Source organism: Pieris napi, chromosome 7 (assembly GCF_905475465.1).
Source record: "Pieris napi chromosome 7, ilPieNapi1.2, whole genome shotgun sequence".
Classification (NCBI taxonomy): Eukaryota; Metazoa; Arthropoda; class Insecta; order Lepidoptera; family Pieridae; genus Pieris; species Pieris napi.
In genome coordinates this window covers 196,486-219,828 of record NC_062240.1, presented here as the reverse complement: position 1 = coordinate 219,828, position 23,343 = coordinate 196,486, and the positions used below count along the sequence as shown (strand labels likewise).

Below are 23,343 nucleotides of genomic sequence, written 5' to 3'. Positions count from 1 at the left end.
ACTAAATAAAGATCTATTCTTACCGAGTAAATGTTTTGTGTTTGGGCCATGGAAAGAGCGATTGCTTTTGGTATAATTGTCGTAGATTGTTTTAATTTTATCATGGTATAATTTTGTGATGTTGACTAATATAAACTTACATACATCCTTTCTTCTTTCTTTTAAATAAATGCCTAAATGTTTCCTTTAACAATTACTTCTATTATTCTAAGGATTTCTTTTTTTTTTCATTTATTTCATTTTTTACTGATTTTGACGACGCTGTGTTTATAATTGTTTAAAGACCATTTCTTGTAAAACAGACAAAACATATAATAAAAATTGTCTATATTAATCGCTTAATGCGAGGCCCAATGCTGACTAGACACGATCCCTTGCAAGGTGTGATTAATCTGGAACGTTTACCCTAACCTAACCTTCTGCCCACATTAACGAAATAGACACATTTACTTATATTATTAATTTACTATAATTAATGAACCTATGTTTACATAAAATTTCCAAGTTAAACCGATCAAAGGGGATTCATTCAATCGGCAAAACGGTATTATAGAAATGATAGAAAACCTCGTAAGTAATTAAAACAATTCATACAAGTTATACCGGCCTATTGACGCGCCTTTAATAGACTTTTCCTTAAATTACGTAAAGGAGTTTGGATAAAATCTCATTGCAAAGCTTCGTATAATATAAACATTTAGCGGGAACATTCACAGGGCTTCTCCTTCACCAGTTTCTAATTAGCGGCAGTCAATACCAGAACGCCTTACGAACGAGAGAGGCAATTACGCGCCAATTAATATTGCAATAACCCTGTTTTCGTAACATGACACCTAATTTGTAATAAACGAAACAATATATTGAAACGTATTACTCCTAATGTAAGCGACTTTAACTGTGCTCGGTTGTTAAGGTATTTGGTTAATATAAATAATAACTATCTACTTCATGATCTACCTCTATGATGTGCCGATTGAAAGAGTAATGAAATGTCGGAAATGGATGTGGCCATACGCTCTGGAAGGAACGTTGCTGCAGGAAGCTACTAAGACCTGGAGAGATACTTTGGATGCCTAACAGCTCTACCTGACCTTGATCCACTTTAGGAACATACATCACATATTATGTTGAGTTGATTATTAAAATTATAAACGGGTCTGTTTGCGCAAAAACAGAAAATGTGATTTATTTAAAGTAGTATTTTATACACGATATTGTATAAAGATTGTATACGATGAAACTATTAAAACACTTAGTAGGTAAAAGTTATAATAATTAACCCGGTTACTCCTTTAGATTAAACTATTGAATCTCAACGGGTTTAATTATAATAAAAGATTTTCATGTAACAATTACTCTCTAAGTTTAAATGCAATGTTATGAAAAACTTGCCAAGTCAGGTGAAAGGGAAAATATTAAAATTCGTTCAATCTATAATAATTCTGAATAAGAATCCTTTGGAGAATATTTTATGATCGTCGATCGACCTTATAAACGTCGTCGCATACATTATACTAAATAAATATAGCCTGTATTCCAATAGTATAAGAATAACATTAAGTTTATGTTATTATATTTAATATTAGTACACGACCTCCGACGGAGTAAAGGCATCCTCCAAGTTCGGCCATTTGTCTCTCATCGTCGCTACTATTTTCCAATCCCCGCTATCTCTTTTTTTTCAGCTTCCCAGGTTTCTGGTTCGGGTCTCCCGACGATGAATAGAACGCTCCAGAGCTCTTTGGCATCCATATGATAGACATGGAAGTATGCATGCCTGTTCTTTTTATACTCGAGTCAAGGTCTGATTTCAGAACTTTTAATGCTCAAATTTTGTCCCATGCTAGGTTCATCCTTCTGATTGTTTAATCCTTATGTCGGTAATGATTAAACGATATTTGCTTAACCTAACTTATATTTAATATAAGATCATATATTAGATACAAGTCCTAAAACTGAAACTCCCGGTTAACTTAACCTTGGAAATAACAGATTATATTTTAGTGCTTCCCGCAATACCACCCGGGAGAATAATGGTACATGGAGAAAGATTTTTTTTATTACTTTTGTTTCTAGTTTTTAACTGGCTATATATAGGTTGCAGCTCATCTTGGTACTGAAGCATTGTGTAGACAGGTGATACATTTTATATAAGCCTCTACTGTGCACTTAAGAACTTCCACGACACAGTACAGAAAGCTTTGCGTCCCAAACTTTTAAGTGTCTTCTGAATTTCATGTCTAGATTTTCTTGTATTACCTACAGCTCATAACTTCCCTTGTGTACATCGTCTTAATAGTATCATTATGTATAAAAAGTATATGTTCCAGACAAACTGCCAATATAAGTTTTTTATCTATACCGTATCTCTCCATATTATTAGGTATCATCATCTATCAATCCCCGTCGGAAATCCTGAAATGAGATGAAAATATTACTACCCGTCAAATCGGGCTCAGTACAGTGATTATTTGCTTTAAGAGAAGTTTTAAAACTCCCTTACACTCCATGTAAGTTATTTACATAATAATATATTCCATCAAGAACTTCCTCCTACAATACTTTCCGTTGGAAAATATTCAGAAATTGTTAAGTTTCCACTTAATACTCGTGTGAGTATGTTATTCTTGCGAATATTCATGCAGGATTTTACGACACATGGAAATGGTAATAAAATAATGTAATTTAATTAAGTTTTATCAAGTGTAAATGTTCTTTTTATTAAGATTACTTTATACACCTTTATGAACGTTAAAAATACTTGATCATGAATTATTTAAATTTTATTTTGAATAACGCACAACTATATAATGTTTTACATAATGCGCTATGCATTATGTTTTAGAAATATTTTTAAATTTGATAATAATGTATATTCCAAGTTTCAACATAACACATAAACTAAAAATATAGATTTCAAATAAGAACACACAAACATACAACACAAAAGTTAGCAGGAAATATTTCGTATAAATACATTTTTAATAAAACACAACAACCTTTGTGGGGCGAGCCCACTTAATGAGGTTACCTCGGCTAATGAAAATAAAAGCACCGCTATGCCTTTATAATATTATACTCGTAGTTACAGAGTTCTATCAGTTTACTGAGCTTTATAAAAATAGGACTCTGTCACGTTTAATGCCTCTCTAATGGAAACGATGTTATGCAAATATTACTTTATATGCTTCGATTTAACATGTTGCTTCACGTTATGTAAATAAAAGTACTGCATAATTAAAATAAAATAATATTAAGCTACTTTGGCCTTATTTGGATCACATTGTTCCCAGTTTAAAATAAGTCATCCATTAATAAAATATAGCAAGTATATAAGAATGTATTTCTAAATATAACACGATAAGTACTCGTATCACTTTAATCTGTCAAAAGCAGATCTGAAGAAGGGTTTTTAGAATCATCAAAATAATCGCGTTGGGTACCGGATGGGCCATTTTTCCCGCAGAGTGTGTCTGGCTTTGACGTAATATGGTTATGGAGTGGTACGCGTTTATCATGTTTTTTGAAACCTTCTTACCTGTTTTGGTTTTTGTTGCTATTCTAGGCGAAAGCGTTCCACTCTCTTATTTACATACTTTTTTATTGTTAATACGAATGACGACTCTAAACTATGACCAATCAGGGGAAGGAATTTAGAAGGTGATGGAGGCTTCTATTGATGAGGCTTTCGAATCGGAAAAACGATACATTACCTGTAATAGCCTTAGCCAAACGTTAACAGATTATCAGAAGCAAAGTATACGTAATAGGAATAAATATATATTGTCTATAGGTTGGATAGCCCTTTGTTCACAGTATGTGTATGTGGGCGCAAATTCATATATAATGATTATATTTTTACAAACGTGTAAAGATTGATATTTAATTCAGGTAAATATTTATTTAATTCAAGTAAATAAATATATATGGACGCAAATTTATACATAATCATTATATTGTTACATAAATATAAAGATTGATATTTAATTCAAGTAAATAAATAATATTAAGGATTGATAGTCTGTGGTAAATTCATAGCATTTATTATTTATGTTTAAGGAATGGTGTTGATCAGCTGCTATTGTCATTCATCATCATTTGGTAATATCGGGGTAAAATTAGTTCAAAACCGTTATATGGTTTATTTTATTTACCAATATTAATGGATCTGCAAATTAAGGACTATTTGATAGTCTGTAGTCTTTATTATTTATATTGAAGAAATGGTGTTAGTGTCAGCTGTCATTGTCATTGTCATTTATTAATGTCAAAGTCAAATTACGAAGCCGTTAATACGAATGGTCTATTTGTCAATGTTGCTAGATCTATAAATTACCGACTATTCAATGGTCGATAATAATAACGACTCCATAGTCATTATTATTATTAATTAAAGTCAATAATTAATATTAATTATCATATCACTTTAAACATTTAAAACTTATTGATAATAAATATTAAAGTAATCTTTGACACTTGTTTCTATGACTGCCGTTTGACTCTGTGGTCGATTCGGGTTCGGTCGTGGAACGAGTACACGAAATGTCACGAAACCTCTTTATTACAAATTCTGGTTGCTATATATATGGGAACTGGTTGGTGAAGCGTTTAGTTCGGTTGAGCGGCCGAACCAATCAGAAGCCTTTAAAAAGTGGACTTTAATGTCGAAAGTAAATGGCTGATGCCAACAAACCAATTTATGACGTCTTTATCTTCAACAATTCATCGTGATGTCCGGACACAACTATTATGGCGCGTTCAATCGCCGACAGCAGCGGTGGGATAACTGCCCCAAAAGACTTCTGAATCTTTGAATGGCACAACCTTCACTTTGGAACAGGGATTGGTGCGCCAACGCGGACGAAAATATCACGAAGTTGATGGTACCTCCACATGAAGCTCGAATAAAGGCCATGCATAGCATTTTACGTTAAGTTACGAGTTAAAACATGGGCCGACAGCTGGTTGTTGCATTCAACCAAGTGGGAACAAGTGAAGAAACCATACGTTTGGCAACGAATTTCGGTATGTGAATGAAGTGCAGAAATGGTGCAACTACAAGCGAGCTGCTACGCAGTGTACGCTACAACGGTATGGATGCGTTTTTTAGAGGATTCGACAAGAAACTACCGACGCCGAGGTAATGGATGCGATGGTCACAGGTATTTACTCTTGAGTTTATTCGATCTGAGTTGCTGAGTATTAGCCTCGATTTACTTAATAAATTAGTATTAGTTTTTGAAACGTTTTGTAAACGTAAAATCGAAAATAGTTCACGTGAGCCACTTGTTATGGTCCATATCTTAAAGGATCAATTCGTTTGTTTCACTTGCAATGAACCGTCATTTGTCTCGGTACTGCATAGAGAGAAATCCCTCTAAGGCTAACGTTATTTCGTCACTATTCAGTAAGAATAATTCCAGTTTTTGTGGCACTTTTAATAATACTGAGGTTATTGAATGATTACTGCCATCGTAAGAATCACTTCGAGAAAAATTGCGTGACGCCCTAAATAAATGTAATAACTATTTATCTATTCATCTATTGAGGTTAATACGAAAACTGTATTTATTGGTAACAAACATTATTACTGTCTTTTTTATACTGGTGCAGATCGTTTCTTAATTCGAGAAAGCATTGCTGGTTTTAATAGTTAATTCTTGGTAAACGTAAACAAGTTGACGTACAGTTTATGGGCATTGAGGGTCAAAAGTTTGTCTCAAAGCAAAGCGTTACAGCTATGGTAGAAATCGATAGTGTCATTTTAGAGCTAGCGTTTTATGTAGTAGGTGACAACTAAACTCAATTTGATATTTTAATACGGTCTAATCTTCTTTAAAAACAAACCCGGCCTTAGCGTTACTCTCAGCGAAAACGATATGTCTATTAATCGTTAGTTTATTGAGTGTTCAAATTTGACGCCCCCTATTAAAATAAATACCGATTAATGAAATTTACAATATCATCAATGTCGTACGAGTAACAATTGGTGAGCTAAAAATTAGATTTAAAAAAAAATATACCCGATAACATTGTACAGGGGAAATGTGGAAATTATTCGAGATTTAGAGTAATATGGCATATTAAGAGATAGATAGCTCTTCCCCATTCAGAGCTCAATTTTATTAGTCGAGAAAAGGAACGGGATGGACCGACATTGCGTTTATTTTCGTGAGTTAAATTCAAATACTAGATAATTTATTATCCTTTACCTTTAATTGCACACCAAATTAATAGATTAGGCAAAGCCCGTTACTACAGCTGCCTAGATATGGCAACTAGCTTTCACGGAATTCCTATATTTATTTATTACATTTTAGGAAGATTTACAGTATTTTAAAGAAAAATTAAAGTTTGTAAATTATGCTTACAAAAAAAAAACCAATTAATAACAAATATCTACCTAGGGATATTCCATAATACCTTAGGGACAATAGGACGAATAAAATTAAAATTTATAATTATTAATTTATGAAAACTACGAAACAGTTAAAACATTTCAATTAAGTATGAAAAATCAGATTTAAATTTATAACTATTCTAACGGAAATAGCCGGTGTGTGTGAGTGTGTGTCACACAGTCATTTTATGAACAGAAAAGATCGATGTCAAACTGGGTTGAATATTGGTTGTAGGTCTGTACATTTCGAATCATGAATGTACTTATCAGAAGACTTTTGAAAAACTGCTTTCGTGACACCAGATGGATAGTTTGAATATTTAGATATGCCTTTCGGCCAATTTATGTATTTTTTTCCTCATTGCGAAAAGCGAAGAGAGCATTTTATAATGATCATCATAAACATTCCATATGTTATAGATATGGCGAAGTAAGATTCAAATCAAAGTTGTCTATATAAATTTGAACCATCCAATATTTTTAGACGTTTACTGTTCACACATAAAATTTAATTTGATTAGTCATAATAGTGTAATGACAAATATAAATTTTGTATTAATACTCAATACGAAATGCTTTCTCTTCAGCTCAGTTACATTCTAAACATCAAAATAGGGTGATGTTTGTCTACCGTACGTTGCGATTTCTTTCTTTCCACTTTTCGGTCTTATTCTGTTTTGTTGGGTATTACTCATCACTAAAAACTAAGCGAGCATTTTATATCGATCATTATAATGAAGGATCGATGGGTAAGTGAAATTTGAATCACAGTTGTAAATATAAATTTAAAATGAACCTTCTAATATTTTTGACGTTTATTTGTTGAACATCAGGAATGTAATTTGATTTAAACCCCTAAAGTCGTAACAGTGTGACGACAAATATCATGGTTTTTGTGATACCATTTTACCGTAGGTTTTAATTTTTATTTATTTTTTAAAGAGATCGGTTTCCCGTATATCTATTCTTATATTCTGTCATTTATACAGCTTATAAGAAGAACTGTTTCATAATCCTTAACCTAGTTGTCAGCAGGCCGAGGCGGTTTGTTGTCGTTGGCTGAATAACCAATTGAGGCAATTGTTTGAACGTCATGGTAAGTTACCAGTTCAGTCGAATGGACCGTATGGGCGGAAGATTCGTCAGAGCGATTTACGTGAGGAGGCTTCTACTTCCTGCTAACCTGACGTTGTTGGACCTAGGTAATTGCATTATATTTATATAACCTTCATGACGAAAGATGATGTTTATTTTATGTATGCGCATTGATGCGTTTACAAAATATTATATTTTTCCTATCCAAACCATCCTTCCTAAAACGCTGGCTGGCCACCATGCGTATCCTTGATCCTGGTCTGGTTGGCTAGATCTCGTAATGAGTGATGCCTTGTGTTGGCTAGATCTCTTAATGAGTGATGCCTTGTGTTGGCTAGATCTCGTAATGAGTGATGCCTTGGTTGGCTAGATCTCTTAATGAGTGATGCCTTGTGTTGGCTAGATCTCGTAATGAGTGATGCCTTGTGTTGGCTAGATCTCTTAATGAGTGATGCCTTATGACTTATGTGTTGGCTAGACCTCGTAATGAGTGATGCCTTATGACTTATGTGTTGGCTAGACCTCGTAATGAGTGATGCCTTATGACTTATGTGTTGGCAGATCTCGTAATGAGTGATGCTTTACGTGTTGGCTAGATCTTGTTATGAGTGATGCCTTGTTTAAAGTTGTAGCAATCTAAAACAGCGCAAGGGACGCGCTGGAGTCAGTATGGCCGTGTGGGCGCAAATTCATATATAATGATTATATTTTTACAAACGTGTAAAGATTGATATTTAATTCAGGTAAATATTTATTTAATTCAAGTAAATAAATATATATGGACGCAAATTTATACATAATCATTATATTGTTACATAAATATAAAGATTGATATTTAATTCAAGTAAATAAATAATATTAAGGATTGATAGTCTGTGGTAAATTCATAGCATTTATTATTTATGTTTAAGGAATGGTGTTGATCAGCTGCTATTGTCATTCATCATCATTTGGTAATATCGGGGTAAAATTAGTTCAAAACCGTTATATGGTTTATTTTATTTACCAATATTAATGGATCTGCAAATTAAGGACTATTTGATAGTCTGTAGTCTTTATTATTTATATTGAAGAAATGGTGTTAGTGTCAGCTGTCATTGTCATTGTCATTTATTAATGTCAAAGTCAAATTACGAAGCCGTTAATACGAATGGTCTATTTGTCAATGTTGCTAGATCTATAAATTACCGACTATTCAATGGTCGATAATAATAACGACTCCATAGTCATTATTATTATTAATTAAAGTCAATAATTAATATTAATTATCATATCACTTTAAACATTTAAAACTTATTGATAATAAATATTAAAGTAATCTTTGACACTTGTTTCTATGACTGCCGTTTGACTCTGTGGTCGATTCGGGTTCGGTCGTGGAACGAGTACACGAAATGTCACGAAACCTCTTTATTACAAATTCTGGTTGCTATATATATGGGAACTGGTTGGTGAAGCGTTTAGTTCGGTTGAGCGGCCGAACCAATCAGAAGCCTTTAAAAAGTGGACTTTAATGTCGAAAGTAAATGGCTGATGCCAACAAACCAATTTATGACGTCTTTATCTTCAACAATTCATCGTGATGTCCGGACACAACTATTATGGCGCGTTCAATCGCCGACATGTACAATGGCAGTCTAAATCCGAACAAAATTTCGTGCCTATCCAGTTCAGTCATTCGCGAAGTTTAAAAGTTTATCATCCCCAAATGCCTCGAAAACTATGCTTTAGGGACGTCACCTCCGATAAAAGTTTTATGGCGTGGAAGAAAGGGGTTCGACTATCAAGAAAATACAGCCGAACTTTTTGTATTAACTTTCCTTTTATTTATATTTTATTTTACGTTACCTCGAAGTGTTGTGCTCAATTTACCGTGGATAAGTTATGAGTCTCCTATGTTCCCTCTAAATTGTGGATAGTAAAACTAATAATTTGTAAAAGTTTTATTAGAATAACGTTACTTTTAGCACATTAAAGTGTCATCGGTCGTCGCTAGCTGTGCTTTGTTAAGCCTGAAGAATAGGGTATACATTCTATTTAGTCTGCCTAAACATTACAATTCATGTAATTTATGTCACCTCGATATGTGATTTATTTCTTGAAGTAACGTAAACCTGAAACTAGTTAACAAATTAGCACGATTTTGAATAACTTTGCAATTCCATTACTTTATATTGCTACATTCACATTGTGGCAATAAAAAAAAATAAAAAAAATATACAGTGACTTAGTTAAAAAGATTAATGGTTAAAAGTTAATAATAAATGCTTTTTAGTTGGTGAACTAAAACTATATTCTTCACTTAACTGTAACAACTGTCAGATATTACTCAAAAGAGTTTCGTTCAAACAAACGGTCAGAACTACAGTTTAAAATGTATTCACGAATCCAGCCTGAAAACTGCTTAACTACGTTTATATGTTGAGTTATAGGAAGGTTTGTATGATGTTTGTAAAAGAGGTTTACTAGTTTCATACGCATTTATAGGAAGTGTTACTTAATGCATTCATATAGGCATGGGCACTCAGACAAGAATAAACGGAATGTCATCTTTCAGACTCGGTAGCGCTGCTGTACCTAAGTATATTGTGACTCCGTTCATCAGCCGAGTGAATCCATAATTTCCATTTATTTTATTCGTGTAGGTGATTTAGAATTGATAAAAATAAATAAATCGACCTGTTATATATGATTAATTCTTTAAATAAGGCAAGGCCACTCAATATAACTAAAAATATTGCAGTTTGGAAAAAAATTTTGTAAGCGTTTGAATGGCCTTAGAAAAAGCAAGAAATATAAAAAAAATGTGTTTGTCTAAACTAAATAGACATAATTATGACAACCCTACCTTCCACCACTTTCATAACATTCGCCATGCATGCTCGTCGGTTATGGATTTGCTCCAGGTATGTTCGACAAGGCCTACCCAACACAACTTTATCATCCAAGGTTCAAGTAGAAACATATCATTCATGGAAATAGACCTTTCTGAGTCTAAACTTAATTTATAACCCAATAACTAGGACGCGGTGACGTACATTTTAGAACTAGAATCGATTACCTCCGGTTAGTAACGGTTTATCTTCTTTTGAGATCTTTCCTTCTATTTCAGAAAAGCTACAGTCTGATTACAATATTTATATATATAATAATAAATATATTTTATTGTTTTCAGATCAATATCCCTAAAACTATAGGAAGTACCTAAATTAAAGTTGTAGTCATGTATACCCTAATCAATTAAAATGTAATAAACATAATATATTGTAATGAGTTGGTACCATCTGTACCTTAGAAAGTGTCTTTATTTTATTCTTGTCTCTTATCTACCAGTGGTTATCCTTATTTCCAGATACATATGTTTTCGTGGAAATTATTAACACAAAAGTCATGGGAAGTACTTGTTTTCCAAATGCACACTTGTAGTTCCTAGAAACATCAGTCTATGTTAGCGCTTTGAAATATACCGAGATTTGTTTTGATTGTTTAAACATTATCTTAAACATTGTTGAAGGTTTCTCGTTCGGTATTTGCTTAGTCTAATTATTTTCAGGGATTTAAAGTTAAGAATGCCATCGATATAATTAGATTATTATTTTTATTTATGTGTTTACACAACTATGGCCTTACCTACATAAATCTAAATTAGATTTTCACTATTAATGCTGGAAATTACTAGTTGTATAGGCATGGTTAAACGCTGCTCCGGAAAAGCAGCTTTGGGTTTCATTCTTCAACAGAGTCTTTTCTCACATGATACTTCTCAGATGTCAAAACTACGACTACAAGTGCATCGAGCATCAGCTTCGGGGCGTCGGTTTAATTTAAGTATTGCCACGTAACTACAATTATTAATATTAAAATTGAATTGTTTGCGTTAATGTTGTTTTAAGTAACTTGTCGATAGTATTTTACCATTAGATAAACAACTGGAGGAATATGATATTAGTACAGAGTAATAGTAACATTTAAAATTGACTAGCTTTGGTAATTCGTGATTCCTTAAAACTATTTAAGATCTTTTGTATATTTGATACATAGCTTCGAATACAGCGTTACTCTATTTAATTTTGCAATTTAACCTTCCTTTTTTATTTTTACAATGAACTTGGCAAAATATTTTTTTTTGCGCGCTAGCTTTCCCTTGTCAGTCACACTTCATCAATATATTCGACCTATTACATAATGTTTTTTTTGTTATTTTAGCCAATACCAATTCGATATGATATAATTTTCGAAAATCAAAAACCCTACATTATAATATTCAGCTGTCAAATTTAGTTCTGAATATTAGATATACATACGTTTTATTACGTATGTTGCTTGTGTATATTGGATGATTTTCTACGTATTGCTTTGTAACGTAAAAAAAGTTATTGCAGTAGTCGTAGTATGCTTACAGTTTTTAAATAAAAGTACAAAAAGTGCGTCTATTTAATTTCACTTTCAAATCAGTGTGCATCGTTAGAACCATATTAATTAACCAATCGAACCTATTGCAAACATAACTTTACAAACACAACAAATAATATCTCCTACTAGTGAGTTAATAAACATTTTAGTGAAATTAATGTAGAATATGAAATTGAAAAGCATTGCAGTGCCATGGTTCAACGGGCACTTGATTTGTCCCTGAATGTTGCACGAAAATTACCAAACGCTTTCTTCATCTACAACTGATTGAACTATAAATATCTCGGTAAACAACGAACACCACAAGCAGTCAACATGAAGTTGATTGTAGCAATTGGTTTGCTCTGTCTTGTGGCGGTGTACGCCAGGGAACTAGATGATGACCAAAAAGACTTGGTAACAGCCGCCAGCGGAAAATCCCATAAGCATGAAGAAGGAGGTGGCAAGGAGCATCACTCTCATCACCATCATGAACACGGAGAAAAGGGACACAAGGGCCACAAAGGACACCATCACCACCATAAAGGAGAACATGGCGATCACGGAAAACACCACCACGCTGGGCATCATCATGAGCATGGCGGTGGTCACAAAAAACACTGGGATGAACACGACCATCACGGTCATCATCACGAACATGGACATCATCATAAAGGCGAAAAACACGGTCATAAAAAACATCACGACAAGGGAGAGAAAACCGATGGTTACCACAAAAAATACCATAAGGACAGCTACCATAAGGATCATCACTTCTACGATGACCACCATCATGAAGGCAAGCACCACAAGCATGGTAAACACCACGGCCATCACGAAAAACATGGAGGAGACCACAAAAAGGGAGGTCATCATGAAAGTGGACATCATGAACACCATCATGGCAAGCATGGTCATCATGACAAGCATCATTACGATGAAGATCACCACGGTCACAAGGGACACCATGGACACGAAGAGCATCATCACCATCATCATGACCACGGCAAGAAAGGTGGTCACGAGGACCATAAGAAATGGGGCTTCCATCATGGCAAACATTAAACGCTTCTGTGATATTAATGATAAGAAATGTTGTTAAACGCAATATGACAAAATATGTTCAAACAAGATAATCATAATCAATATTCATTGATTATGAAATATTTTTCAAAAATACCTGAAGATGTTTTGTCTCTTTGTGGCGTTCTAGTTGATACGGGTTTTGATACTTTTATAAAATAATTTGTTGATTTATAATAAATGATTAAATTTACTTCATTCTTTTTTAACTATTTCGTAATTCCCTTAAAACTAAAATATTTATTTTAAGAGAATATATTTATTTGGTAATGATTGCCGGATATTGGATGTAATGTGTTAATGTGTTCTATGATTGATACAAATAATATATATTATTGGTAAAACAATAATTAAATTATTATTTACTATTAATTAGTTTCTGTCATTCATCAATTGTGTTGAGGTTAAACGTTGAAAACATGAGACTTGAGATAAATGAGTACTTTAGCAAATATCACGAAATTGGCGTTTTTTATGGGAGGAACAAAAAGTCGATTTTTAAATATTTCATTAATCAAAGTATTTACCATTGCTATCTATGCACTTTTGCCATCCTATAGGTAGTTCCTTGATCCCTTTACTGAAAAAAAACCATTCGGTACCGTCCGAATGAAATCTTTGAATGCGGTTTCGACTGCCCCATCAGAGTTGAATTGTTTAGCTTGCAAGAAGTTATCCTAATTCCAAAAAAAATTGTAATCTGTTGGAGCAATGTCCGGGGAGTATGGTGGATGTGTTAGACATTCCAATAGAAGCTTCTCTAATTTAGTAGCAGTCAGTTGTGCAGTGTGTGGACTAGCATTGTCGTGAAGCAGCAGTGGCCTAGAGCGATTGACCAGCCTTGGTTGTTTAGCAGCTAGCTTTTCCATCATGGTTTGCAGTTGCTGACAAAAGACATCTGCCATAATCGTTTGGCCAGATTTAAGAAAGTAATAGTGATCGACCCCGGCACTAGTACATCAAACGCTCACAAGTACCTTTTTCGCAGTAAATTTTCGCATGGGGCACGATTTGGCTGGTTCGGCTGGGTTTAGCCATTGCGATAAGCGCTTCCGATCGTTCTACAGGATCCACTTTATGTCACTGGTTTTTTTTCATTCGATTTAAAATCCCTTCATTATTGTGCCGGTTGAGAAATGTAACGCAGCACTCGAAGCGCGTTTGTCGTGAAGTGGATTAATACAGTTTTATCAATAACACCGCAGCCTTCAGCTTACTCAGACGCAGTTTGCGATGGATCCGCTTCCACAATAGCCTTCAATTCTTCGTTATCAACTATGGTGTCCGGCCGTCCCCGGGGCTTGTTCTGCGGGTAAAAACATCCAGAATGAAAACGTGTTTTCTATTGCGACACCGCCACCATACATATTATTAATCCTTCGAGCCGTTTCTGCAGCACTGGTGCCACACACTCCTACTGGTTCATAACGGGATTTATCATGTTTTCTTTTTATAAATAGAGTGACACAAAGAAACAAATTCAAACGGGAAAATGAAATTAATTATGGTTTTCGAAAAACAAATGCACGAGTAAATAGCTGTAAAAAATCTAATTTTACAATTCCTGTATTAAGAAGATATTAAAATGTGATAAGATGATATCATATGAGGTGTGTCGGTATGGATTTTAGGCTTAAATTTATGTATTTTATTAACTTACCTGGTGATCAATCTGCTGTACGTGACTTGTCTTCTATTTTCCAACATTGTTGTACAATATATTTTTTATAGCATGCTGGTTTCCTTACTTGTTTCTCTCAATCACGCGAGCAGATATTGATTATTAATTGGTCTCTTCGGTAATTTAAAGTTGAAAAAATAATATCTTGCTGGCCAACATGCGATAATTTGAACGGGCTTCACTACTCTATACAATTCGAAGTCTTTATTGTGCACCGACCGGTCGTTTGTTTTTTAAACTTCTTTGGACAATTTACAATGAAGTAGTTTACTTTAAAAAAATATTACGGACTTAAAGATTCGAAAAAAAAATTTGTAAATAATTATATTATTGTATTAATTGTCAATACATAAAAATAATAAATCACGTATTATGATCAAAGACTTAATTAGTTTGAGTCCCTCTCCTCTTCGTGGTTATTTATACACAATAAAACATTACATAATATGTATATACACTAAAGAAAGAAATCAAGTAAATATAAAAATTTCATGCGTACTAAACATTATAGGGGTCCAGTCAAGAAAAGTTTGGACCTCTATATGATTTTGTTAAGGTAAAGACAACGAAAAATTTTGTAAGTCCGCTTCAGTCATTTTTAAGGGCCCTTATGGGTCGCTCTCAGTCTTGTTCCCGGACCAACCGGGACCAACAAAGGAATCGCTGAGGCGTTACTACATTGGCTGGTCTCCGACATACGTCTTAAACCTAAAAGTAAAAATTTTATTTGCTTCTAATACCTGTTTTTTAAATAATAATTGCTGCCTTCAAATATAATGAAATTCTCTTTAGGTGCCATAGTCTAGTAACATGATCTGTGTATATTCCATCAAAGTAATTATTGCAATTATTTTAATATTTCCTGTTTGTATTTTAAAATACACTTAACATGAAATAATACATTTTGTATGTAGTAGTAGCCCATAGTAGTAAAATTAGTCCACTGTTTTACCTCTAACATTGAAAAATGTGCCTGGCATTGTCAAGTAAATTGCAAACCATTTGTACATCGACACAATCGACACAATCAATATAAAAGACTAGTTTTCAGCGATCAAATCGTACTTCATAAAGCTACGACCATGAAGTGGGTTGTAGCTATCGGTTTCATCAGCCTCGTTGCGGTGTACGCCAGAGAGCTAGATGATGATTCGAAGGATCTTGTAGCAGCTGCCAGTGGCAAGGGACATCATCATGAAGAAGGAGGTGGCAAGGAGCACCATGCCCATCACCACCATGAACACGGGGAAAAGGGACACAAAGGGCACAAAGGGGATCATCATCACCACAAGGGAGAGCATGGTGATCATGGGAAACATCACCATGCTGGACATCACCATGAACATGGTGGTGGACATAAAAAACATTGGGACAAACATGATCATCACGGCCATCATCACAAACATGGGCATCATCACAAAGGCGCTAAACACGGTCACCATGAACATCATGATAAGGGAGATAAAACTGATGGATACCACAAGAAATACCACAAAGATACATCCCACAAGGACCATCATTTCTATGACGATCATCACGACGAAGGCAAGCACCATAAGCATGGGAAACATCATGGTCATCATGAAAAGCATGGCGGTGAGCACAAAAAGGGTGGTCACCATAAGCACGGTCATCACGAAGAACACTATGGGAAAAAAGGTCACCATGATAAGCATCATTATGATGAGGATCATCATGGTCATAAGGGCCATCACGGTCATGAGGAGCATCATCATCATCATCATGACCATGGTAAGAAGGGTGGCCACGAAGACCATAAGCACTGGGGCTTCCACCATGGAAAACATTAATCATCTTACTTTACTAAAGATTACACCAATAGATAATAATTGTTCTTACTTAATTGAATGTTGCCAGTTAAAGATAGTAGGTAGTTCTTATTAAGCGTCGTCACCTTCGTTAAAGATGTTATTTCCATTTATTAATCATAAGACATGTGTTTCTCAAGTTGATTAGGTACTTTGTTATGTATAATTTTTACTGTTGTTTTTATTATAAAACTATTTTGAAAATCCGCGTCTTTACTGTAATCCCCATAACTTACATATAAAAACATATTTATCTGCGATACGTTATTATTAGCAATGCCACTTCGAAAACCAATCGGTATTAGTTGCGAAATCATAACCTTGACCATAACGTGGACGTAACGGTGAATGAACCGTTTCATTTATTATGCAAACAAGTTAACTATTTCGGAAACAGAAAACTTACAAATCAATTTTAATACCATACCAACTCATAAAGCCAGCTTAAGCTGCCTAAATACTATTACGTTACTGTACGGTACTCCGTACACGCAATTAATACTATAATTGTTTGGCAAGGAAAGTTAAGTCTCAAGCAGTCAAATTTTAATTCTTTAAAATTATTTTATGCCGTGTGGGCAACAATTTGCCACAACGTTACCATTGGCGTACTTTGTCATTCATTCATCTACATACCTTTACAACGAGTCGTAAAACAGCGCTGAACATAAAACGTTTGATTAAATTCTCGAATATAGCAAATGCCAATTTTTCTTTGTTCTGCAAATACCTATACTCTGCAGCCACATTGTCTTTGAGAAATAAAAATGTGAAGAAATTATGGTTTTCCACTAAGGTAATCCAATCAACCGAAACTTAATAAAATTAGTAAAGGGCCTACAGTCATTTTCGTGCGATTTTCACTTATTTTTCTTATTCTGATTTCAAATAGTAAGTAGATTTGAGTGTATTTCTACAAGTAAGTATATTGTGCAAAGGTTCACAAATGCCAACAATAAACAATTCATGTAAATTTAAATGATTATAAAAAAACATTTTTATATATGCTTTTTATATTCTCATTTAGATTTAAGATTATTTTTAGCGCAAAAATCAGGGTACTATGTATATTCATATCTATAACCAAAATCCGACGTTTAATAACTGTGGTTTAACCTATCCAACGGTAAATACTAGTTTTTGTAGGCTTTTGTGCTACAAATAGTACAATATGTCATTTGGTATAATATTGTACACTGATAATGCTATTGGAGTTAGGAAAATAGTAAAAGTATGTAAATATTAGTCACGAATTAGTGTACGCGATTTTGTATGCATAGAATTTGGTGTAAAAGAGGCGGCGTTACCCTGGTTCACCTTTGCATTAGTAATTTATTTGAATATCAAAATACAAAATATATTTCAATGTGATACCGCAAAACTGTACTAATTAGTTATTACACCGTTAAAACCAATTTATACATTTACATATTTGCAAAATATAATTACCAGCTAATTGATAATTTAATATTATTAGATACTTATGATTACATTGGGAAAAGTTAAACACTATTAATATTTCATATTTATTCTTAACTGAGTTTCAGTTGATTCATAACAAAAATATATATTTTGAGAAGTTTTCATACCCGACCATGACCTTTTAGTACCTTAGTAAAGTCCCGTGGCATGTGGTTAGATGACACACTTTTAATTATCGAAAATAAATATTAGATTCAAAAGTTTAATCTACATTATATGCTTATTTTATATTTTATTACTATTAATAGGGCTTAGTTTCAACCAAACATCGTTGTCTATGGTTCGGCCAAAATCTGTATCAACCAAGCGAAGTTCAGTTGGTGTCATGTTGCAGGTATCAATATGAAAATTATTAACAATCACACTGGACACATCAGTAATAATTTTCATCGCCAAATCTGCACCTGAAAAGTTAACACAAATATAATTTTAATATGTTTACTACCTTCTGTTATTAGAACAGAATGCATTAAAAAGGCGTTTTCTTTTATCGATCCATTATCTGAGTTTACTCGGCTGTGTGAAATCGGTGTCCCCCATTTGAGTAATGTTGCTAACTCAATTGTCTATTGTAATTCATATATTTTTTCGTATTTCATTATAGACTGATGTTTACCGATTACCTAAGTTTACTTCACTTACCAACACAATTCCGCGGTCCCTGCCCAAACGGCATAAATGCTCCAACATCGTCTTTGTTTTCAAACCTTTCTGGCTCGAAAGACATGGCATCACTAAAGTTTTTCTCGTCTCTATGAATTGCTTCAAGTGGTATTGTAATAGTCACCCCCCTGTCTACGAGAAACTCGTCCTCAGCGAATGTGTACATTTTAATACATTTACGTGAAATCACAGAGTATGGTGGATGAAGCCTTAATGTTTCTTTAATGGCTAATTCTAACTGTTTATTATTACTCCTCACTCTCTCTTGTACCTCAACATTTTTAGCTAGTTCATATAACAGTGAGGTTAAAACATTATGGCAAGGTAAATACCCCTCTGTCATAAACAAACTCAGTACAGAGAATGTATAATTATCGTCGGTGTCCTTTTTCTTTGATTTCGTGTTTATTTTCTCCCCAGAGACCATTTCCCTTTTTTTAATATCTTTGTAAAGCTTAGTATCACACATGACGCTTATATACTTATGATATAGTTGCGAAATGGCCGTATTTATACCCAAAATTACATGTACCGATGGGAAGATATTCTTCAAATACCACTTTATTTTATCTTGAAATGAACGCTGTCCAGCCTGTTTTCGCAAACATGTTATAATAGATCCTTCAATATTATTGCCGATGAGTAAATCTTTAAAAACAATATCCAATAACTCCGACAATAACTGTTGAACGTTCGTATCTCCATTGATTCCGGACAAACAGACATGTAAGTCGTCTTGGATCTCGCTATTCATGTTCTTCAACAATGTTTCCAATTCCTTTCGCAACAGAGTCCACTTTTCACCTTCCGAATAAAACAAATTGTTTCGTAAACAAACATCCCTGGATTTGTCCAGCCCGAGGCCTCGGCAATGGAAATTCGAGAAATCCGTTGATAGAATTTTCCTTACTGCATCTGGATCCTTTACGATCAAATCTGGGATCCTGCTTTTGATACAGCCCACGAATTTGTCTTCGGGATATTGGTTGTATAGTTGTTGTACTTCGTTACTTGTATTTCTCAAGCCAAGGACTCGATGATAGTCGCTTCCGAAAAATGGTATTGCAGATTTGTACGGCACATGGCGTATGTACCAATAACTAAAGAATTTCGTCACATAATCAAATATTAGTGCTATTATTAGCGCTAAAAGTATGAACAAGTTTAAAATAAGGCTTTCGAATATCATTGCGTTCGAACTGGTCTGTATTTCGATGGGAACTGACTTATGTTGCGAGTTGCGACTTCAGTAGGTCACAGTACCGGTGTAGAGTCTGCAGCCTCTTTGATACATTATAGAAACCATTTTAGAGCGGCAGTTCCCATATATAGGGAATTATGAATCTTATGTGGTTACAATAAGAGGTAAAAGCGCATACCATGTTCAGTAGCGAGAGTAAATGCCATTGAACTTCACTCTTATGTCTTTAAATGTATTCAATTTCACTTTAGTAATTATTTAATTTCTCCGTTCCGAATTCAGTGTTTTAAGTACTTGGCTACAGAATGTATTAACACAACACCAAAGTAAATATGGCTTATGTAATTTCCCTAAAATTATTGAGAACACATAAAAATTGTATATAAATTACATTTTATCAATTTATATCGTATTTCTATGATGCTCACCTCATTCTGAAAACAATATAAAAATAATTCAATACCATCAGCATTTTAACGTAACGTATAAATAATATATACGTATAATGAATATATATAATAACACTAAATAAAAATTTACTTTAGTTCCATCTACAACCATATTTTAAAGTTTGATCATCATCAAGTTTGATATAGGTTTTACTTTAAACATAAGTTCTACTTATTTCACCTAGATGGCAGGCTTCGAAAAATGCTCGTATCGGAACCCAAGACTACATAAACTGTCTCAATTTAATGTGAATTTTTAACAAAGTGACATCTGTGAGAATGTATTCACACTAACTACGTGCACAACTGCTAACAGTTATATGTTTTCTTTACGTTTATATAGATGGCTTTATTGCAATATGAGCAGCTTGGAGTAGACTGTATATTTTTGGGTTTATTCGTCTACTCCTAAAGTATTATTAATATGTTGAAGTATGTTATATAAATGGGTTTTAATGTCATATTTATCTTTGTCTTTTTTTAAGTCTAGTTCTGGTTAATCGTTATTTTTATAATAATGGCAAACTGTTTGCGCAAAAATATTTGTGCGAATTATATAAATATAGCAAGAATATTTTTTTGTAACAACCAAAACGTCCTAGGTTTGATTCTCGGCGAAACAATAACATATAAATTAAAGTGGGAATTAGAGTGAGGGATCAGAATGAGTTGGCTTCGGTCCTAACGCGCCTTTTACCGGCACCTGTACTCGCTCGGCACTGTCCCGAAGAGCTGGAAGAACGCTTCAATACATCCGATCCCTAAAAAAGGCGATTGCTCTGATCCGTCCAACTATAGCCCACTAGCTATATTAAGGTCTTGTTCTCCAAAATAATGGAACCCATTTTTAATGGCCACCTCTTAAGGTAACTACAGGGCCACCAGCTAATTAGCGATTATCAGTACGGCTATTGTCGTAGTAGCTCAGCTGGTGACCTTCTTACACATAGATGGACAGAGGCAATTGAGTCCAAGAGTTATAGAGTATTGTAGATGTTATATTCTGATTCTCTTGTGACAAATTTTATACCGCACTACCGACCTGGCAAACGGGCCACTTAAAGATAAGCAAGTAACTCAAAATTCCTTTATTAATATTACATAGTACATATTAGGTTACGTGTTTTGTTTATAACTTCCAATTAAGAGATTTACATTTACCATAACCCGACAACTGACAAGTAGTGTTTATGGGGGACTGACAACTTAAAAATATTAATTAAGGTTGCAGCATGAAACAAGGGATACCTAACAATATCATCTGGATATATTGTTACAATTTCCTAGCTTTACAAAAAGACTAACAGAGTCAGATAAAACGGATTTTCTCAGTGAAGTCTAAGGATTTAAACTAAACAGAATGGAACTTAAATTTTTAAAACTGTAACTAAAGATGACTACCAATGTTTCCACAAATAAATAATTTATTGGAGTAATTACTGTTGTAATTATGTAATTATACTGTAGTAATTGTGTTGCAAGGATAGATCCCTTCCCTAAAGAAGACAAACTAGTGTTAGTACTGTTGAGATTGGATGTAACTGCTCTTATGATGATGCAACCTATTTTCGAGTGATTCAGAGATCAAACACACAAAAACAATATTAGATACCTATGTTTTGTCTTACATGTATAAAAACTGAATAGAAATTCTATAGACTCTATAGGCAATCTAATAGACTCTCACGAGTGAAAATTAAATATTTCGTTCCAATGTGAAGAGTGTATATGGATGCGAATCGTGGAAAGCCACAAAAGCCACCTCGTAACAAATCGCAACTTTTTGTTAACAGGTGCCTATAAGACAGATCCTAGAAGACGTCTAGCCTGCGAAGATTTATAATGAACAACTACAAGAACGGTGCTAGAAAATCTCAATGAGCTGAAGAGCCCAACCACATCATCAAATAGGCACTAGATTCGACTCCCCTCCTGGCGAAGCTTAATGAGGCCGAGGTTCGAGCCATTGGTTTGACGTGGTCTGAAGTTAAGTACGTGGCTTAAGAAAGAAAGCGATGGTGCACCATTGGGGATTACTTCTCCTCATCTATGAGATATACGTAAAATAGTCAAGTGACTTACTTATATCACGCTTTAATATTAAGTATTTTACCTATCTAAATTATTAAATACATGGACAATCAATATTTTCTAATCAAACTACATCTGCAGAGAATGAATCAATCATGTCTAATACATTTTGACATCGTTAATTATCCAATATTAATTACTGCTCGTTATCTGTGCGCCAGAGTAATACATTTTGGTTTAGATAAAATATTATACGTGTGACTAAAGTGAGGTGGGTTGTGTGTGAAATCAGAATAAAATAATTTAGGCTCTATTAGTTCAAATACCTAGGTTCAAAGACTATTCGAATTTTACTTAAAAGTAATAGCAGGTATGTTTTTGACAAAAGACATGTTGATAAAAAGTTACCTTTAGCAACAACATTAAAAATAGTGATTATAATAAAGATCGCAGCACGATATTTCTAACAAAAAACCAATCACACACGTTTAGTTCACGACAATAAGAATGGTCTATGATTTCCATTTGCGGACTTAATCAACATCTAGATCAATTTCGTCCAACAAAAGATCTATAGATCACTGATCGATCTCTTACTGCGAACAAGAAAGTAGTCTCTTTGAGCGCATTATTGATTTTAGATCGAGCGTGGAGTTCTATGATAAAGGGTTTCCCAATGGTTAAAAACAGGTAACTGAATTTTTAATTACTTTTCTTATTGCTATAAACACATTAATGATTAATTAATGTATACCGTATTAATCTTACACTATTATATTTTTGATAAGCGGTGCTTACCAAAAATATAGACGACTTCCTACTACTATTACATATATTTTCAACTATATTCTGTTTTCCAATGATAAAATGACGAATACAATATGATATTACTCCACTGAAGGTACCTACGGTTTAATGAGACAGAAACCGTAGATCACAAACGAAACGGTCCTGTCAAATTGAACCATTATGTCAATCTGATAACGTGATTGACACAGGTTTTAATCTTGTGACAACTTTCAACCGGTCCACGAGGA

General features: G+C 33.9%; 3 protein-coding genes across 3 annotated transcripts; 2 read left to right on the top strand and 1 right to left on the bottom strand.

The window, feature by feature from the left end:
• Nucleotides 1–11,868: 11,868 nt before the first annotated feature.
• LOC125051222 (histidine-rich glycoprotein-like) lies at nucleotides 11,869–13,104 on the top strand. The gene has a single exon (XM_047651431.1). The coding sequence runs from the start codon at nucleotides 12,224–12,226 to the stop codon at nucleotides 12,950–12,952; it is 729 nt and encodes a 242-aa protein (XP_047507387.1). The 5' UTR covers nucleotides 11,869–12,223; the 3' UTR covers nucleotides 12,953–13,104.
• A 2,424-nt stretch (nucleotides 13,105–15,528) lies between these two features.
• LOC125051259 (histidine-rich glycoprotein-like) lies at nucleotides 15,529–16,561 on the top strand. Its single transcript, XM_047651471.1, has one exon. It carries the CDS (start codon nucleotides 15,734–15,736, stop codon nucleotides 16,460–16,462), a length of 729 nt encoding a protein of 242 aa, XP_047507427.1. The 5' UTR covers nucleotides 15,529–15,733; the 3' UTR covers nucleotides 16,463–16,561.
• Nucleotides 16,562–17,992: 1,431 nt separating this feature from the next.
• Nucleotides 17,993–19,866, bottom strand: LOC125051252 (probable cytochrome P450 28d2). Its single transcript, XM_047651463.1, has 2 exons — nucleotides 18,605–19,866; nucleotides 17,993–18,366 (listed from the first exon to the last, which is right to left on the bottom strand). The coding sequence occupies exons 1-2, from the start codon at nucleotides 19,812–19,814 to the stop codon at nucleotides 18,188–18,190; spliced, it is 1,389 nt and encodes a 462-aa protein (XP_047507419.1). The 5' UTR covers nucleotides 19,815–19,866; the 3' UTR covers nucleotides 17,993–18,187.
• Between the last annotated feature and the right edge of the window lie 3,477 nt (nucleotides 19,867–23,343).

Bases quoted from the DNA above. Each gene is read 5' to 3' on its own strand.
- LOC125051222 (XM_047651431.1), top strand. From the start codon at position 12,224: ATGAAGTTGATTGTAGCAATTGGTTTGCTCTGTCTTGTGGCGGTGTAC.
- LOC125051259 (XM_047651471.1), top strand. From the start codon at position 15,734: ATGAAGTGGGTTGTAGCTATCGGTTTCATCAGCCTCGTTGCGGTGTAC.
- LOC125051252 (XM_047651463.1), bottom strand. From the start codon at position 19,814: ATGATATTCGAAAGCCTTATTTTAAACTTGTTCATACTTTTAGCGCTA. The intron at 18,367-18,604 runs GTAAGTGAAGTA...TTAACTTTTCAG, and splicing joins GGGACCGCGGAATTGTGTTG to GTGCAGATTTGGCGATGAAA.